Here is a 20,678-nt window from a genome sequence, read left to right as displayed (position 1 = left end):
CTGGAATCCCTTGTACCATAATGTTCACAGATGACATTGTGAACCACAGTGAAAGCAGAGAACAGGTGGAGGAACAGTTAGGTGGAGCCATGGTTTCAGGAAGAAGAGATACCGAGGGTGGAAGACTTTAAATACATGGGGTCAACAGTCCAGACAAATAGAGAGTGTGATCAGAAAGTGAGGAAAGGATTCCAAGCAGGTTGGGCCATGTGGCAGAAGGTGTCAGGTGTGTTGTGGCACAAGAGTATATGATAGGATGAAGGACAAAGTTTCTGAGTCAGTTGTGAGGGCAGTCATGATGTACTGAACAGGAAGCAGAGCTGGAGGTCGAGGAAATAAAGACATTGACAGTGTTGTTACGTTGGCGAACGATTCATTCAGAAGAATAAATCTTTTTAGTGAGTGAACTGAACCCAATCAGTTCATGAAATGATTCATACTTTTTGCTTGGCTGTTGCCCACTGGCATGAGGCAACAAAGCTTCCTGGGAGCGGAAACGGAACTCTTGAAATATTCTGTCAATCACTTCCGAATAATTGCCGAATGTCCAATGAGGAGCCAGTGTAGAGGCATGGGCGGGACTGATTTGCTACTCACCAGCGATACCACTCACTTTGGTGAATGACCACTGAAGGCAGCACTGTGCGGGCAGAGGAGGGACTTAAGCGAACTGAGTGATTCGTTCACAGAACTGCTGTACTGAAAAAATGGGAAAGTGAAGAGTGATTTGTTCACTAAACTGATGCTCTGACAAACTGAGTGATTTGTTTGTGAGTGATTTTAACATGAAGTCCTAACATCCTTGCGGAGATAGCTTTCAGGAGTAGCTGTTTCTTCAAGCTAACAGCTAGTTTTGAGTAAGTCAAGCACATGAAAACAAGCACAATTTAAAATGTGAATTAAAAATAAATGTATGCACATATATAATAATTCTCTCTAATGTGGTTATAAAAGCCTTTTACTTTCATAGTAATCCATCCATCCATTTTCTGAGCTGCTTATCCTCACGAGGGTCACAGAGTGCCGGAGCCAATCCCAGCTGTAATCGGGCAGGAGGCAGGGTACACCATGAACTTGTTGCCAGCCAATCACAGAGCACATGAAGACAGAAAACAGTCGCACTCACAATTACACCTAGGGGCAATTTAGTGTCACCGATTAATGCATGTTTTTGGGATGCGGGAAAAAACTCGAGTGCCCAGAAAAAACCCACACAGGCACGGGGAGAACATACAAACTCCACACATAGGGGGCCAGGATTTGAAACCCTGGTCATTAGAACTGTGAGTGAGGCCAATGCTTTACAGCTGCGCCACCACACTGCCAATCAGTAGGTTGTTTTCACTGACGTCACATTTTTTTGCTGAACCACTGCGCGCCGCCAATTAACCTCTCTACCTAACACGTACCCAGTGTGGAAGTCTACGGAATACTCTCGGTTACTGTTTATGTTTTTGTGTTTCACGGGCGTCTCGGGACTCAAGTACACAGGAGAGGACTTGCTAACCATCAGAGAGCCTTCTTCTGACTTTTCTTCTGACTTTTTTTTGACAAGTCTCGCCAATTTGCTGAAGCTTATTCTAGAGTTGCTAGGCGGCACGGTGTTCAAATCCTCACGATCCGGTACACAAGTCTGGCTGCGTAAGCGAGGACATCGTCTAATGCTTCCGACGAAAAAATTTGGACGTTCTGCGGCTCTGTACTTCACGGAGACTTCCCTTTGTGGACGATTGCCTGACGCTGCTGTCCCACTGCCCCGTCTCAACCTCCATAGTGCTGATGTGTCACCGAGCTGAGCTAACAGGCTTAATGGATACTCTTTTCAGAAGGCCAATATTCCAGTTAAGATTGTTTTTTGTTAGTCACTTGAAAGATTTGAGAATTTTGTGAAATAATGGATTTGTTTATTCTTTTGTCTTTCTGCCATTGTCATCAAATTTTAAACAAATAATAAACATTTCACTCTGTTTGTGGTGAACTAATATACAGGTTTTACTTTTTGAAAAAAAATGGAATGAATGGAGTTTGCCTCGATGTTAAAAAAATAATATTCCACCGCCTTTCGTTTTCCGTGTTAGCCTACAGGTAAGTGCTCTTCCTTCGTGATTTCTGTCACATAGAGTAAAAGATCAAGGACACAATACTGCACCTTTGTTACGCAGTCCCATGATGTGTGTATGCCAGGTAGCCTAATAGTCAGTCTGGGCTTGATGTGCTGTCGGTTGCGTCTTCAATAAATGCAGTTGGAAACATCATGTCATCCACATTGCCTATGTATGAGTAACCGGAGCTCAGGGATCGAAAATGGCCACCGTTCGAGGCAGCCCGACATCACGTGAAAGCAACCCATAATAATACATTAAACGTATATGGTGTTTCTCATCACTTGAAGAAATCATAATCAAATAACAAAGCTAATAACAGTGAGTGATCATAAAGCCCGGGTGGCAGCTGCTGTTGTCAGCAATGCTTTACACCGGGATGCATAAAAGGTCACGTTGGCTAACAAGAGCCTAGCCGGATATAACTGGACGTGGAAGGATGGTCAGTATCTGTGTTTTCTGCACGCAAAGGTGTTTTTCTTTTTAATCTCCACGCCTTTCCCACTTTGAAATACACAACAGCAACAGCGCGTATAGTGCTTCGGTGAACATGTTGAGTGAATCTGAACCTCAAGGGGTATCATTAATGGAATGAGAAAGCATTTAAAATCATCCATCCATTTTCTGTGCCGTTTTTCCGCACAGAGGTAGCGGGAGTGCTGGAGCCTATCCCTGCTAACTTTATACTATTGTTTTAGGGAAAGAATGGTACACCTTGAACTGGTTCCCAGCTAATCGCAGGGGACATCGAGACAAACTACCATTTGCACTCACAATCACACAAAACGGCAATTTAGAGTCTCCAAATTTGACCTAAATCTCTGATTTGAGTCATTCAGTCCACTCAAAAGAACTGCTGTGCCCACCACTAAGATATTGTGGTTCGCACTAGACCAGGTTGGATAGAATTAGAAGTGAGCACTGTTTCTTCTTCCTCTTTGTCCTTGTTAGTTTGTTTGTTCTGAATGTAGTACCAGGGCACCACCCACTGCCGGAGACAAATTCCTTGTATGTTGTTTAACACTTAGCCAATAAAGCTGATTCTGATTTGGATTCTGAAGAGAACGAAGACATGAGGAGATTTTGTGTTTGAGAGTACAGTTCAGATGATAGGGTCACATGGAAAATGATGACATGCTCTGGTAACCGCCAACGTCGACAAGCCAAAATAAAAAGGAGAAATTTTAACATATGCATCTATCTGTCATGAGCATGCGGCGAGGGACAGGACACAAATGCAGGACTCCGAGGCAAGGACATGAGGTTGAGGGTAGCTTTATAGAGCACGTGCACACGACGTCACCATTTTCATCGTGCCATATTGCCGGTCAAAAAGAGCTGCTCAAAATTGTGGGAGACATTGAACCGGAGGAGAACATTTACAATACCCGAGACCTGCTGTGCTGTTTGTTGTCACAACAGACGAGACAGATATTCAAAGAGATCATTCTATGGAATACGAGCTGAAAAGACCAGACAATATCGATGGATTTCGGCAATTAAATATGATGGATGGTGCCCAACGAAAATACACACACGCCTGTGTACCGATCACTTCATTTCAGGTAGGAATTATTCTTCTCAATATCAAATTACAAAATAACTATTTATAATGCCAAGTTGCCTCATTTCAGAACAATGAGTCACGTAATTTTGCAGAAGTTTACAGAGGTTAAGTGTGGCCGCAATGGCTTCCATCTACGCTCCATGGAGATGACTCCTTCCTCTTTTTTTTTTTCAATCATAGTTAATGAATAAGAATTTGTGGAAAACCAGGGGTCATTTATTTAAATAGTAGCATTTGTATTAAATACTTGGGGAAAACATCAATGGATTCCGGCAAAGATTAATGTGTTGCCAAACATACTATCTGGGATTTATTCCTGATGAGAACAGATCCAGCAACAAAGTATTTGTATGTGTCCAGACTTTTATACGCTTTCAAACATTTCCATGTGAATCTCTACGACTTACTCACCAGATCCATGTGTGTATCCATTTCTCCAAGACAAGCGGAAACGAATCAACAGTCCAATTTCTTATCGGTGAAAACATTTAGGCATTAAATACAGGTCCTCTATGCCGAGTTTATCTAATTTTTCCACAGACCGTCTTTTATTTTCACCTTCTAAATGTATGATGGTATCGGACAAGACTCTGGGCGTCGTGCTACAAGACAATTTTCCATGTCATCTCCGACCGACTTACCATTGACCAATGCTTAGATTGACTGGCAATATGGTGAAGTAAACAAAAGTCACAAGATTTTATGACGTAGGTGCACAAGCTCTATTTCAGGCAGATGTCATAAACAGCTAAACACTCCAAAAAGGCTGAACCACAAAAACGCAAAAAGTCAAAGTCCAATAATAAAATACAGGGCAAACCCCCACCCCAGTGTGTCTGGTGGACGTCCAGGCCACCTAAAGTGAGGAGCTTGGCTGAGTAGTTCAGGTGGTCAGCTAGGACGCCAAGCACCAGGGTCCCTATGGGGAGACTAAGGCGGACATCCACAAGGGGGTCCCATTGGCACAGCAGGAACCAAACAGCAGCTCTACAGCAGGTGACAGCTGAGGAGCAAGCCCCACCGAGGCGTGGTTAGAGCCGGTGGCTGCTGATGCTGGTTGAGGGCCGCCGAGGCCTGGGCCAGAGGGTGGCATGGATTAGCCACTGAGACAGGAGCGAAAGGTGGTCGTGGATCGAACAAGTTGACAGGGATTGAAAGCAGGGAAGGAAAACCCCAAAATTAGCCTCCGAGTCACAATCGGGTAGGCGGTCATAAAGTCCAGGTCCTCCTCAAAATCAGAAAAATCTTAGTCCAGCAAAACATGTGGTACTAAATGGGTCTGGCATAGGAAATAATCATAGCACATGGGTGGTGCAGATGGCAAGGTAGTACAGGACAAAAAGACAGAGCCTGTTTGTATAGCGGACATTTGGTCAATCGGCTGAGTGCGCTCCGTGGCACCCCAGCGACGAGACTGGCGATGCCGCGTTTTACCTTCTGGATCCCTTTCTGGCCAGGTTGTTCTGTCACAAGCATGCAGCGAGGGACAGGACCCAAAAGCAGGACTCTGAGGCAAGGACATGATCTTGAGGTTGGTTTTATTTCAGGCACAGCTAAGTAGTCCAAAATGGCGGAAGCACAAAAACACGTGGTAAAAAAGTCAAAGTCCAATAATCCTGAAACAAGGTCCAATGTACAAGGCAAAACTTACAAGGCAGAGGTACAAAAACGCGAGGCTACAGGCAAGGTCCAAAAACATGAAACGCGGTCCGATGATTATGAAGCAAAACTTGGAAACATGAACAAAAACGTGATTTGACTTCAGTGGCACAGGAATGCTGTAACGAGGGGATTGCACTACAATACACTTGCATACTCACACACGTTGATGCAGTGTCCAACATACAAACATTACGAAATAGCCCTGAAAATGACAAACTCAAGTCTCATATGCCTGGCCTAATTATCGTTCATACGGCACAGGTGTGGGGCTGCTGCGAGAGGCAGCTCCCCCCAGCCCAGTAGCTTGGCCATGACAGAGCCCCCTCCCAAGGCACAGATCTATCTATCTATCTATCTATCTATCTATCTATCTATCTATCTATCTATCTATCTATCTATCTATCTATCTATCTATCTATCTATCTATCTATCTATCTATCTATCTATCTATCTATCTATCTATCTATCTATCTATCTATCTATCTATCCATCCATCCACACAATGATTACGGGAGAACCAGACCCTATCCAGACTACACCCTGAACTGGTCGTCAATCAGTCTCAGGACAGACATCAATACCATCATTGAGCTGGAGTCGATCACACACTGCCCACACCAAAGTCAGGCGTGTGAACTACTACACTATCGACTACTATCACTATCTCTCTCTCTCTCTCTCTCCTCTCTCTCTCTCTCCTCTCTCTCTCTCTCTCTCTCTGTGTGTGTGTGTGTGTGTGTGTGTGTGTGTGTGTGTATATATATGTTTATATATGTATATTTATAATGTACATGATGGATTAGTTTTTATATCCTGAACTATTTTATTTGCATCAATCAACTCTCTTGCAAAGTACAGCCATAGTCAGTTTTTACACACTGTACTTCATCTCAACTCACCGGTGGCCAACTTTTATGACAGATGTTTGCTTGCTATTGTTTCAGGAAACCTATTAATATTCATCAGCCCAAAATTGCTTGCTAAGTATTTCTCAATGAATCCCCCTGCCCATGTTTGCATCAACTGAAGAGCTTGAGAACTTGAAACAACTCAACACCTCGGAGAAAATGCTAGCCTCACATTTTTTTTTTTTTGTTTTGTTGTTCACAAGCAACATTTCATATTTAAGCAACACTACACATTGGGAAGAAAATACAAAGCCATTGCTTGGACTCTAATACAGTAGGGTTCCCATCTAAAAAAAAATCTCACAGCACACCTCCAAACTCTAAAATTCTAACAAAAACAAGAATATTTAAGTAATAAATACCTTGTCTTCATTTTTTCACAAGCTGAAATGGTTTCAAATGGGTGGCTGTTTAATTGAACACAAATTTGACAGGAAGCATGCGTGACTCACCTGACGTAAAGATTGTTTTCGGCTGACGTCAAACACCTTCCAGTTTAGAACGCGATCGCCATTTTGGTGGGGTGAGTTCGAGTACATAAACCTTAACTAAGCAGGAATAATTTCAGAAAGGCGTATGAATGGGGGCGCATTGCTCTTTTATCGTTTGGTCAAACGAAAGTGGGCTTTGTAAAGCGTCTTTCTTTCGACTGCCAGCTGTGATCAAGAACCAGTGCGAGAAAACGGAGCAGTTATCAACCAAACAGTGAGCCGATCGAGCAGCCAAGTCATTCTCTCATGTCAGTTTGCTCGGAGCATTTTGTTCTTGGTAAGTATTGGATACCTTTTTAGATTTTCACACCAACTTAGCAATAACTAAGTTATGTGAAGGAGAAGTATTCTTTTAGGCCAAGGGCCTACATAATACTCGTGTGTGAATGCAATGTATGTCTCCAAAATCTGTATTTTCTGTTTTATTATAATAAGTTTGCAAAAACAAGATACCGCTTGTTTCGTGAGTTGTTGCCGTGGAAGTGGAGAAAGAGCTGCGGGCTCCACTTGGGACTCGTCCCGGTCGAACCTCTCTGTCTCCCACTTGGTAACAAAAACGAAAATAATGATCTACACCTCTTTCGTTGGTATAATCAACATAATTTAATACAACCCTGACAGTAATCACGAGGTACATATTTAAATTGCATTGTGCAGTACACTAACCTTATCAGTGTGGAGACACAGGTTGCTTACAATGGATATCGCCGCATCACGAACCCAGCCATTGATGAATTGGTTGTAGGCCTCCAGACCTTTGTAATTCTTTAGTTGGTCCATGGTATAAGTGCTTGTTGAGAAGAGGAGATAGTTGATGATGTCTGGATAGGTTACCGACACCCACAGTTTGAAATTCTTGTTCCATTTGTGTTTCTCCAAGGCATACGGGTTGATATTGTCGATCAAAGCACACTTCTTGTCGTAACAGTTTCTTGAAACAACATCTAATGAACCCCATTAACTTTCCAAAGTCTTTTTAGCCATCATGTGTCACTTTTGACAGTCATACAAACATTTGTGTAACTGGTCTGAATGCAAAAGCGACAGAGTGAACGGCGTATCAGTAGAGTGAATCCATTCAAAATGGTTTTGTGGCCCGGATGTAGTCACGTGGTTGAAAACAGTCTATACTGTTGAATCAATAGGGATAGGTGGATGCACACATGTATTTCTGCCATCCGTCCATCCCTTCATTCATGCATCCATCCAGCATCAATCCATTTTCTTAGCCGCTTATCCTCACGAGGGTTGCGGGAGCACTGGAGCCAATCCCAGCTGTTCTCAAGCAGGAGGCTGGGTACACCCTGAACTTGTTGCCAGCCAATCACAGGGCACATGGAGACAGACAGCAGTCGCAGTCAGAATCACACCTAGGGGCAATTTAGAGTCTCCAATTATTGCATGTTTTTGAGGTCTGGGAGGAAACCGGACTCCCCAAAGAAAGCCCACGCTGGCACGGGGAGAACATGCACACTCTACACAGGTGGGGCCGGGATTTGTACCCCGGTCCCCAGAACTGTGAGGCCAACGCTCTACAGCTGCGCCACCTTGCTACCTTGTTGAGAATCACGGCATTTAAATAATGAAAGAGGCATTTATTGGGTGGAGGGGTTGGGCAACACAATTGATTCTGTTTTTTGTCCTCAGGCACTGTACCATTTTCCCTAGATAGACACTACAAAGTGAATTCCAGTCATGCTCTGGGACACTGTGGTGAGACACTGGGATATCCACAGGCAAAAGCCTAAAGTCACCCTTATGCTAACTGTAATTTGGCTACCAAGTTTAATTAACTTTAGCCAGATGATCGGGGTCAACCATTGCTCATTTTGTTTACCTGTAAAGTGTACGGTGCATACACATTATGCTCATGTATGAAGATATACTGTATGTGCCATGCCTAAATTAAAGTTTCTCATGTAACAAAAATGCACTTGCCTGGTCTGACATATTGCAAGTTTGTGTCTTTGCCTGCTCCATCTGTGCCCTCCATATGAAAGGGAATAGTAGAGCAGATCAACAAAGGGCAGCATAGAGGAGGCTGAGGTGCCGAGGGAAGCTGAACACTGCTGGGAGGGATTGCTATATACTTGTGTGGCAGTACAGTTGTTTACAAATATGGTGTTAGATAATTTTAGCGATGGTTTACACAAGACCGTCTTAAACTGAAATTGAATATAAATTGTCATATTGGTTTGTTTACATGACGGCTGTCTGGATGTGCATGCATATGTCACACAAACCAGAACGCGTCAGTGTATTAGCTTTTCTGCTCATAATACTTCTCCAGCTCTGTGTCATTTTCCTCATGCTGTATCTAATGATGTCACAATAAATACCAAAATCACTATTAATATCCTTTATGAATAGGGCTACAGTGTAAGGTGGGGTCTCTTTCAATGGGTGGGACATAACCTGAATTTGCATGCTAGTCACTACGTGGTGTAGTCGCTAACGTACACTACTGCAGTATGTGTCATGATTGTCATGTCATGTCATAAATGTCACGATTACAGTCAATGTTAGTATGAAAAACGATTCTAGGAAAACCTAAAACAATCAAATAAAAAACAAAGGAAAATCGTCGTGCGGTGTGAATATAATATCTGCGCTAATGCAGATGTAGATAGTGTTTCTGAGAGCTTTTCAGAATGGTATATGAAAGAATTATGATTCTGTCAATGATGACTGTGGTTCAGTATTGTATGTGAAATGATTTCACTTTTCTACGAGTGTGTTCTACTATGTCAGTAGAGCATTTTTGTACTTTGAGTGAGAAAAATATTGAGGATTTTCATAGAACGTATTACATATTCAGCAAGGTTGTTTTCCATGCCATTGTAAAATTATTTTCAGTATGTAAAATGTATGTACCACCTTAATAAATGTCACTTTGTTACTGAATAGCTGTAAACAGCTCTTTTGGATTAAATTTTCCACCATTGTTTTGTGTGGACAATCATGTGATGATGCTGTACAACTGTATTTAATAAAATAAGACATCATACATGTAATTTCATCATTACTTCCTCCCTCTACACTGACCTCTCTATGCTCCAGATGGGCTTTACCAACTTTCAAAATGCTAAATAAAATGATCTTTAACAGAAACTCCCCACAAACCGAGCAGCCCAACAATTTTCTGTCTCTGGATGGTTTTGCTGTTCAATTCAGCATTACTTGTTTCAAATCAGTTATTCCATATTGCTAGATGACTTACATTTGAAACATAGATCAACACTCTTTCCTTGAAAGTTAAAATTCAATTAGGCTTCCTATACTGGAATAAATCCACATTAAAATGTTCAGATTATGCAAAATTGCTTCTTGTTAAAATGTCTGTCCTCCCATTCTTAGATTAGGCAGATTACTATAGAGATCATTTTCAATAACGCTCCTGAACACCTCTAACTTAGCTCACCCTGCATACTACCACTCACACTTTTGAGCAGTTTGATTATCATTTCCAATCACCTTACTGCTTTTGGTTCATCTTTCCATTTTGCTACCCTAAGCAACTTGGATGACTGGAAAAAAAAATGGTATTCCTGTTTTTAGCCTGTTTTGTACCTCTTATTCACCATGTATTATGTAAATATAGTGTATCACACTGTATACAGTAGTTTGTATTTATTTCACTTGCATTTGCTTTTGTTTTGCATTGTTTTACTCTGCTGCCTGCTCACACGTCAGCATTGCAAATGACAATCTGTTTTTGATTGCTTACCTGGACAAGTAAAGATTACATGATTAAAGTCAGAGATTCTGTACTTTTATACAGAGCTGCCAACAAAGAGCAATAAAATATTCCGAATTACATTTTACTTGAACTTGGCGGGGGTAATGACCACAATGGAAAAACGGTTCCATGATGCTAAATCCATCGATTGATCCATCCATCCATCCATCCATTTTCTTAGCCGCTTATCCTCACGAGGGTCGCGGGAGTCCTGGAGCTTGTCTCAGCTGTGAACGGGCAGGAAGGCAGGGTACACCCTGAACTGGTTGCCAGCCAATCGCAGGGCACATAGAGACAAACAGCCGCACTCACAATCACACCTCGGGGAAATTTAGAGTGTCCAATTAATGTTGCAGGTTTTTGGGATGTGGGAGGAAACCAGAGTGCAGGAGAAAACTCACACAAGCATGGGGAGAACATGCATAACTCCACACAGGCGGGTTAGGGATTGAACCCGGGACCTTAGAACTGTGAGGCCAATGCTTTCCAGCTGAGCCACCGTGCCACCTGATGCTAAATCAGGAAAAGTAAATATATATATATAATCACACCAAATATTTTTTTTTTCTTTTTTGCCCCTATGGAATTATTTGATCTAATTAGGGTATAACATTTGTTATGTATGTACTGTATTCATATGTATGTATTTATGTTCATATCCAGGATATGGTCATTTTATTCTTTATTGTTCTTTGACAGACCTCCACAGGGTGTTTTTCCTCAACTGTCCAACCCAGTCCACTTGGCCCTTTCCATGCTGCCATCTGAGTTAGGCCTGATATTGCTGCGGCAACACCATAACCAACAACAACATCAACAACGTGGTAGCTGGCGGGACTCTGTTTTGCAGCTCGTCCTCATTATGTTGCTGCTGGCTTTGATGTGGTTTGTGAGGCTCTACCTGCATTACTGCAGCCAGTGGCTCTACCTTCAGGCCATAGCAGTTCCTGTCAACAAGTGAGTTTGGTTCCTTTGATGCATACACCTACACACACGACTGTAAGATTCGGAGGGGCTTACACTGATTTGCACGCACAGGCTGACAACAGAAATGTATAGCGGCTTTTGTAGCACATTCTTCCTTATCCTGTTGAACCGTCATATATCAATGTCACTGAAGAGCAGATATTGCAACTTTGTGCATTCATTCACACACAATGAAATAATCAGATGACTGATTACCACGTCTGCCTCACTGTTCTGACGATTGGAGGTTCAAATCCTGGCCCCGCCTGTGTGGATTATGCATGTTCTCCCCTTGTCTGCATTGGTTTTTTCGAAGCACTCCGGTTTCATCCAACACCCCAAAAACACAACTGGAAGGTTGATTGAAGACTCTTAGTTGCCCTTGGGTGTGAATGTGAGTTTTAATGGTTGTTTGTTTAGATGTGCCCTGCGATTGGCTGGTGATGAGTTCAGGGTGTACACTGCCACTTGAAGACATCCGGGATAGGCGCCAGCACACCTGTTAAAGTCCCCCGTTATGACAAAATACTTGTACTCAGTACAAATAACAGCACTTCTAAAAAAATCCTCCATACATTTTCCATTGTATCTTGGAAGTCTATAAATGATTAAAACAATCATCTTTGGGTCACCTTGAACAAAATAAATAAATAAATAAAGATATTCAAGAGAGTTTTCTGTAATTACTTTACATTGAAATAATGATTTAAAAAGAACAGCAATACCACCACCCTTTTCCCCTGTTTGACACTTGTTCAAAATTTGATGGTGTTGCCTGATTTAAAATGTGATTATAGCTACTTTGTGTTAACCATGTTTCATTTGATAAAAAAATACAGATCATAGGTTGTAATGATCTCTTTAATCAATGTGTAATATTATTGTAATTTAATCAATGAAATTATTGCTGCTTAGATTCGTTACCTAGTGACTTAATATTAAAAATAGCTAGTCCCGCAGAGATAACTGCAGACAATTGTTCTATAAATTCACAATTTATACCAAGTTACTAATTCTACTGTTTTTTTGGTGCCATATCTCTTTGTGAACTTTCTGTCCCTTATACTTACAGGGATGAAAAATGCCTGATGTCGATTGGGATCTGAGTTATTCTGGAAAAGTCCCGGTAAATAGTAAGATTTACAGATAAGATTCTTCATGGGTTGAGGAGGGACCTTTCGCATCTTAGTGGACGGTGGTTTCAGCTGCACGGGGATGGGAGCAAGATCTTGGCGTGGTATTGGCTGGATCCCAACAAAAAAATGCAGAAATTGTGAATGAAACTCATGGATAATGCAGTACACACTTACTTAACCACTTATTCAATTCACAGAGCTTCGAAAAATGTTCGTCTCTCAATTGTACACATGGGTGAGGTCCCCATATCAAAACCTCAGCCTCCAAACATTGCGCTTTTGTTAGGAGATCAATGAAATCTCATTTTAGTACCTGTGATTGCTGCTTGAGAACATTCAGGACCCCTGTGTGTATAATGACAGACTCCACAGGTGGGTGCTGATTAGTGATCGCCATGATTTTTTGAGGGATACTGTGTCATGAGTTAAACAGTACTTTGGTGTTCTTCTCACTGCAAAACGTTTCACATCTTCAACAGCTCCATCACCAACTATTAATGTTTGAAGTCCCAATTTATTTCTGGTGTTGTTGTGTGCTTCCTTTTAGATGTCCCATATCTTTGGGCTTTGCTCTCAGTGAATTCGTCATTGTTTCCACAGAATTTTAGAGGGAAGTGGGACTGCATCAGGGATCAGCTTTGAGCCCCTTCCTAATTGCTTCTGGTAATGGATTAGCTGACAGATGAGGTTAGACTGGAATCTCCTTGCACCATGATGTTTGCAGATGACATTTCAATCTGAAGTGAAAGCAGAGAAAAACTGGAGGATCAATAAGAACGATGGAGGCATGTACTGGAAAAGAGAGGAATGAAGATTAGCCAAAGTAAAACAAAATATATGTGCATGAATGAGAAGGGTGGAGGGGGGAGATAGAGGCTACCGGTAGAAGAGAGAGCAAAGGTGGATAATTTCAAATACTTGGGGTCAACAATCCAGAGCAATGGTGACTGTGGTAAGGAAATGAAGAAATGGGTCCAAGTGTGTTATGTGGCAGAAGAGTCTCTGCTCTGATGAAGGGCACTGTTTTATAAAACAGCAGTGAGGCCTGCCATGATATACAGATTAGAGATGATGGCACTGAAGAGAAAACAGGAAGCAGAACTGGAGGTGGCAGAAATGAAGATATAGAGTTTCTCTGTAGGAGTGAGCAGTTTGGGCAGCAATAAAGATGTTGAGGTTCTCTCTAGAAGTAAGAGAGTATGAGAGCCAAAGTTAAATGTTTTGGAGACAAGGTTCAAGAGAGCTTACTTTGATACTTTGGACATGTCCAGAGGTGAGAGAGTGAGTATATTGGTAGAAGGGTGCTGGTGATGTAGCTGCCAGGCAAATGTTCGAGAGGAAGACCAAAAAGAAGGTTGATGGATGTTGTGAGTGAAGACATGAGGGCAGTTGGTGTTAGAGAGGACGATACATGGAAAAAGATGTCAGGCTCTGGTGACTCCTAAAGGGACAAGCCAAGAGTAAAAGAAGAATAATTTTTAGCAAATAATCATTAGCTTTGTATGTATAGCTGGAACACCTGACAAAAAAGCTGGGACAGGGTCATGTTTACCACTCTGTTACATCACCTTTTCTTTTAACAACATTAACACTATTTGTTGAAGACTTGTGTGTCGAATTCCTTCCCATTCTTACTTGATGTACACCTTCAGGTGTTCAACAGTCCAATAGTTAGTTGATTCATAGTTAATAGTTCAAAATTATGATTCCATTTCAATGGGAGACTGGTATGGAGTACAGGCAGTGCAGTCTATTACTTGCACTCTTTTACTACGAAGCCAAGCTCTTGTAACACACACAGAATGTAGTTTGGCATTATCTTGCTGAAATAAGCAGGATTGTGCATGAAAAAGACTGGATGGCATTATATGTTTCTCAAAAACCTTTATGTACATTACAGCATTTTGGTGCCTTCCCATTCCATTGGCACTAACACAGCCCCATACCATCACAGATGCTGGCTTTTGAACGTTTTGTGTCATTAACAGTCCAATAGTTCTTTTGCTTTAGCCCAGAGGACATGACATTCACAATTTCAAAAAACAATTTGAAATTTGGGCTCGCCAGACCACAGAACACTTTACCACTTTGCATCAATCCATTTGAGATGAACTTAGACTCAGAGAAGCCAGGAGAGGTTCAGGGTGGTGTTGGTCATGGCTTTTGATTTGTAGAGTTTTAAGTTACACTTAGGGATGTAGAGCCTAGCTGTATTTAATGGGATTCATTTTCTGAAGTGTTCCTGAGCCCATGTGGTGATATCCACAGTGCAGTGGCACATGAGGCATCAAAGGTCACGGACATTAATGTTGGTTTTCGGGTTTGCCGCTTACATGCAGGGTTTCGACAAATTCTCTGAACCTTTTTATGATATTATGGATTGTAGATGATGAAATCTCTCAATACTTTGCAGTTGTACATTGAGTAACATTGTCCTTAAACTATTTTCTCCCACACTTGTTCAGAGGTAAACCTTGCCCCATCTTTGCTTGTGAATGACTGAGCAATTCAGGAAATCTCCTTTTATACCCAATCATGTTCCCAATTAGCCTGTTCACCTGTGGGATGTTCCAAACAGGTGTTTGATGAGTATTCCTCAACTTTCTCACTTTTTTGCCACCTGTCCCAGCTTTTTTGGAATGTATTGGTGCCATAAAATTCAAAGTTAATGATTATTTCCTAACAACTATTACCTGTTTACCTGTTTGAAAATTAAATGCCTTGTCTTTGTATTGTATTCTACTAAATAGTGGTACATTTACTTACGAAATTAATCTGTTTCAGAAATCGTTTCATAAACTGCTTTTTCCTAAGTAGAAGCGTATTTTACATGTGAGTAGCCTAAACGGTTCCAAGCCACCCGATGCCCCTCCCACACACACACACACACACACACACACACACACACACACACACACACACACACACACACACACACACACACACACACACACACACACCGTCAAAAATAAGGATTCAAGTACGTAATGTAAAGAATAATAAAAATTATGTTAATTTACCTTTGATGTTGGCCAACTTTGCTAAGAGAAGGATGAGTGATAAGCAAAAGATATCATGGGGGATGGAGGAGAAGGAAACTTTGACAGCCAAAACAAAACACACATACCAATGTACACATGCACAACACTTAATCCCACTAAAGTTTCTTGGGGCCAATGGTGAATAAAGATGAATAAACTTCTGAAAAAACAAACAAAAAACTGGAAAGGTTATACTTTTCCAATGTGTGCTTGCGTTATTTGGTGACAGTTGAGTGTCTATCTCACCACACAAACCAAGATACAAAATGTGCATCATGTAAAGATTGATGTCTCTCCTGGCTAATGAGATGCCAGGAAAATTTTGCGGCGATAGCCATTGGTAGAGCAGCTCGATCACGCCACACAAACTGAAATACAGGATGTTCATCATGGGTAAAAAGTGACGTCGCACCTAGCCAATGGGATACCAGGAGGATCCTCCTGCGATAGCTAAAGGGAGAGCAGCTCTATTGCAACACACAAGATACAGGATGTTAACATTCCATGGAATTTGGGAGCTGCGAATCCAGCACCTTTTTTTTCCTTTCGTATCCTGAATTTCCTTCGTAACTAGGTGTTTAACAACCTGAATTTTTGTTACTAGAGATGTTTATAAGTCGAGGTACCACTGTATAGGTTGAATGTGATTTGCAATTTATTGTATTCTATTTTTATTTAATACAAGTTGTGTTAACAAACAAATTCACTGAAGAATTAAAAGTAGTATACTAGTAGTTGTATAAAAGTAGACGTAGTATACCGATATAAAGAAACAACTGAAGTAAAAGTAAAAATTACTGATCCAAATATGTCCTCAAGTAAAAGTAAAAAGTACAAGCTCAGTACTCAAAATAATTTTTAAAAGTAAATAGTATTTCTATTCCATGATACTAATAAAATAATAAATAAATAAAGTACTAAAAAAGCTATTGAACCAAAGATAATTTATCTGCAATCTAATTCATACTGTTAAAGATTTCGCTTTTGATGTGTGATGTGTCCAAGGTTGACACACGTGTCCATGCCTGACGCATCTAAAGATTAAGTTTTACAATAGGTTTGCCTCCTCAACTGTGGTCTCACAAATCATGCTCATCGGTCAACTTTATTCCATATTTTAAATTGCACATCAGGCAACAATCAAAAGTAGGAGCTACAAAATGGAAAAAAAATACAAAGCGAAGAAAAGCTTCTCAAGCAACTGTACTGCTGCTAAATAAATAAAATAAGAATTAAAAGGCAAAAATGCACACTCAAAGGCAGGGTTCTTGTGTTGCTTTGAACAGTAACAACTTTTTTTAGCTATTACTCCATCCTTCTTATGCAAGTTAGGATAAATCTAACAAAACATTTGGTTGAGCTTCGAGAGAAGCGTGTTTTTCAAATTCTCAGAGAGTATCTCAGCCCTCTTGGGTCTAAAAATCATCCCTGCTGTGCTGAAAAGCCTCTCGCAGGCAGCTGAGGCAGGCAGCGGTGTATTGTATTTTGGCTGCACAACTCAGCTCCTTAGGTGAGCTTTAATGTAGTCAAGGCCTATGGAGTGATATATACAAGAGAAAGGGACAGAGAATCAAGAATGCTGGGGAAACAAGGGAACATGGGATGGAGGTATTATTATTTAACATGTGCAACAGTCAGTTATGATCATTTTTTCTGACTGTATATAGAAATGTGGAGAGTCAGTTTTAGGGTTAAAGTACAACATTAATAATAATGGCAGCAGCAATCAGTACTGGATCAGTGAGCATCTCTCTGAAACAATGCTCAAACCCTGCATGAAGAGCATCCAACAGTGGCCTACAATACTTGGGGGCAATGTGAACTTTCCCAAGCTTGGTCTTGACTGGTGTGATTGTGGGTACAAGCCACCCCATCTGCACATTTGCTTCTCCTTGAAGAACATCAATGGCCTTTGCAACTGGGCTCAGGGTCTTTGCATATTCTGTGAGAGATGCAATCTCAGCAGGACTGAACCTGAGAAACATAGGCAAACACACAAAACCATTAGTGTTTAAGTAGTCAAACATATTTACATGATGAAATAACCACATCACCAAAAACTATTCAAGACGGGCAGTTAGTGTTGTGTTCTTCGGAAGCACATTTTACAGTACCTAGTTATACTTGCTGCCACTAAATGTTAACACAATAGATTTTTTAAATGTTCAGAGTAGAACAGCAGGAAACACAAAATGTATCGCCTTTTCAGGTGAAACGTTAATTATTTCCTACATGTTTACTCACACCAGCCAACCCAATAGATAGGTGGCAATGCAAAGGAAACTTACATCTGAGTTTTTAGCTCGCTGCAGACTGGTGCAATGGCCGCCTCTAGAGCCGTACAATCCTCTCAACTGCATAAAAGAGGGAGTTCCACCTTGTAACAATAAAAAAAAAGTAGTTATATTTGAATATTTCTTTACATCTGAAACAGATAAAAAGAGTTGAAACATCTCAAAATGCAAAGTCTACCTTGTTTCACAAAGCCTCAGAGCTGGAATTTGCAATGCGCCACTTCAGATTTGGAGGTTCTTTCCAGTGGGCTGTGACACCGACAAAGCCTTTTTCTGTTTGCTGTTCAGCAATCAGTGGTTGTCCCAATGAACTCCACTTTGTGCATCGCTGTGTTGAGATGTTTTTTCATCTCAATAGTTGCTTTGTCAATTCTGCTCATCATATTCCAACCCTTTAAGATTGAATTGGGTTAAAGGTATTTTCTAGGACTTTGAAAATCAGTCTTCTATGATGCTCAGTGAGTGCAGGTGCAGATGTTCCTATTCACCTTTTTTTTGTCACGCGAGGCGTATCCCACAGATTCAGCTGTTTGGGTGCTGCTTGGTCATTTGAATCTTCACCATGCTTCTTCTTAGCTTGATGTACCTCTCCAAGTGTTTATTGTGCTTTCTTGAGTAGAGGGGTGGTCAACTGGTCTAAGACCACAGACCAGTTATTTAAAAAATAAAATAAAATTGTGTGCTCTTTCACGCACACAAATTACCAGTTCAACTAAGTCTTATCTTATTTGTCACAATTCTCATCTAAAATACTTACGATTGGAGAAATGAATGCAACTGTGTATCAATAACCGTGATAAAGTCCAATATTCTCTGTTCAACTGTGTGGCGGGACAATTAAAGGTCTGATACCATTTGTTTAAGATTTTTGTTTTCAGGACAAAACATTTTAGCGACATCACCAAGGCATTAAAAAAATTAAATAAATTACCCTTCATTGTATGGCTTTTTAGCCCTTGCAATGTTACAAGCTGCTTGATATGATGCAAGCGTTTATTTCTGGATGCTTTGTCATTTTTTTTCACTAACTGCACCTTATTTTATGTGATTTTTCAAAGTGACTAACTTGTAACTCTGATGTGAAGTCCCTTTTGGAACTTCCATGTCAATGTTGGTGTAGAGTGAGGTGAAGTGAAGATTTGAAGCTGATAAATGCAATAGAAATCTGACGCTAAAGGCAGAGTGGCTGGCTGTTGCGCTCAACAAGAAATACAAGCTACCACCCTCTGGTAAAACCATCCTGTTTTCATCCACATATTTTCGTTCAGCATTTTTCCCTGAAATTTTGAGAGCGAAATTGACAAATTATTTTCTCCAAATATCTCCATCTGATTGGGAAACTTTGAGGTATTTTCGACCAGTTTTGCTAAAATAGAGTGGTAAACTTTCCTGCTGCTCTCGTGATTGTGGTCAGAGACGCAAGGGAGACGTCTTATCCAGGGCCAAGGTCGTCCTGCTTGGGGTTAACGCTTCCTTCTCTAGTTGGACAACTGAGCTGGGTGGCAGGAACAATAAAGCCAGTCTTCCCCAGTCACACTTTTTTTCCGTCTCACCCTCCTATAAATGGAAGCAATGCTCTTTCAAAACTACCGTAATGAACTCAAGCAGAGCACCCCCGCACACACGTGCGCATACACATGAACAAACAACGCACGAAAGAAGGCAAAGAGTCACATGCGGCTCGAAAGCCAGGGGTTGGCCACCCCTACTCGAGTCGGACAAATGTACGAGAGTCATTATAAATCAAATGATACAAACATTGACAGTGTTGATCATCGCGTACTGTGGCGGCTATGAACAACCCCCTAAAGTAGCACGGCTCGGCTCCATTATAAGCCACCTTGGCGCCGAAAGTGAGCCACACCGGCTGAGGCGGCGCGTTCGCTGGTCACGGCTTCGTTGAAGGCTGTGCGTCGGGCTTGCGGACGCTGGTGGCTCTGAAGAACACAGCCGACAATGCCTCACTCAGCCGTGTGCGACAACAACACAATAAAGCGTCTCGGCTCAACGGTGTTGTTCATCGCGTACTGCGGTGGCTGTGAACAACCCTCTAAACCAGCATGGCTCGGCTCCGTCGTAAGCCATACTGGTCGGCTGCGATGAGCCGTGATGGCTCATCTCCGCCGCGGAAGTGGATTGGATGGGGATGCGGTTTGGCTGTGATTGCATATCATCTGAATATGGCTCAAAACAATAGTGTAAAATTGCTCCGGTAACTTTACTCGGTTGTGTGGTGTTCTCCTTTTCGAAAAGAGCTTCCATGTCAGAAGGGGCATGTTCCTCTCTAATAGTCGGGTGCACGTGTTTTCATTGACGAATGTCCGGGTGACGTCACGGACAGAGGATGCAGTCAATATGGCGACCACTTGGCTGTTGTAGAATGACACTTCTACAACTTTGCGCATGGATGACGCGCTCCTCCACTCAGATTTGTTTTTTCGTATAGACATTTAAGTGAATAGTGTGATATGTATTTTTCATTACACATGACACTTGACCTTCAAATAAAAACTCAGGCATTGTGTCGGCAAGGACACGTGAGTCAGCCACAAACACGGTGATTGTATTTTGCTAAAAAAAAAGGTCAATATTTGATTAGAATTGTACAGCGTATGAATCAGTGAACAATTGTACATAACAGAACAATAAAAAACATTTATGAATGAATATTATATAAATAATAACTTAATTTGCATATTACCTTATTTTCATCATGTTTTGTATGAAATCCTACTAAATTCTTGTGAAACACACAGGAATGCATGCATGTAC

The 20,678-nt window shown here is 41.3% G+C and overlaps 1 protein-coding gene across 1 annotated transcript in view; it reads left to right on the top strand.

Annotated features, from left to right (window-relative positions):
- Nucleotides 1-20,678, top strand: part of ofcc1 (orofacial cleft 1 candidate 1) — a 131,751-nt gene that overhangs the window by 45,169 nt on the left and 65,904 nt on the right. Inside the window, exon 9 of the mRNA XM_061805561.1 lies at nucleotides 11,169-11,426. Within this exon, the coding sequence (XP_061661545.1) occupies nucleotides 11,169-11,426 (258 nt within the window). The remainder of the gene's footprint in view (nucleotides 1-11,168; nucleotides 11,427-20,678) is intronic.

This window comes from Syngnathoides biaculeatus, chromosome 19, assembly GCF_019802595.1.
Source record: "Syngnathoides biaculeatus isolate LvHL_M chromosome 19, ASM1980259v1, whole genome shotgun sequence".
Lineage (NCBI taxonomy): Eukaryota > Metazoa > Chordata > Actinopteri > Syngnathiformes > Syngnathidae > Syngnathoides > Syngnathoides biaculeatus.
Note: the sequence above shows the minus strand (reverse complement) of the source record. Positions and strands in the feature narration are given on the sequence as shown.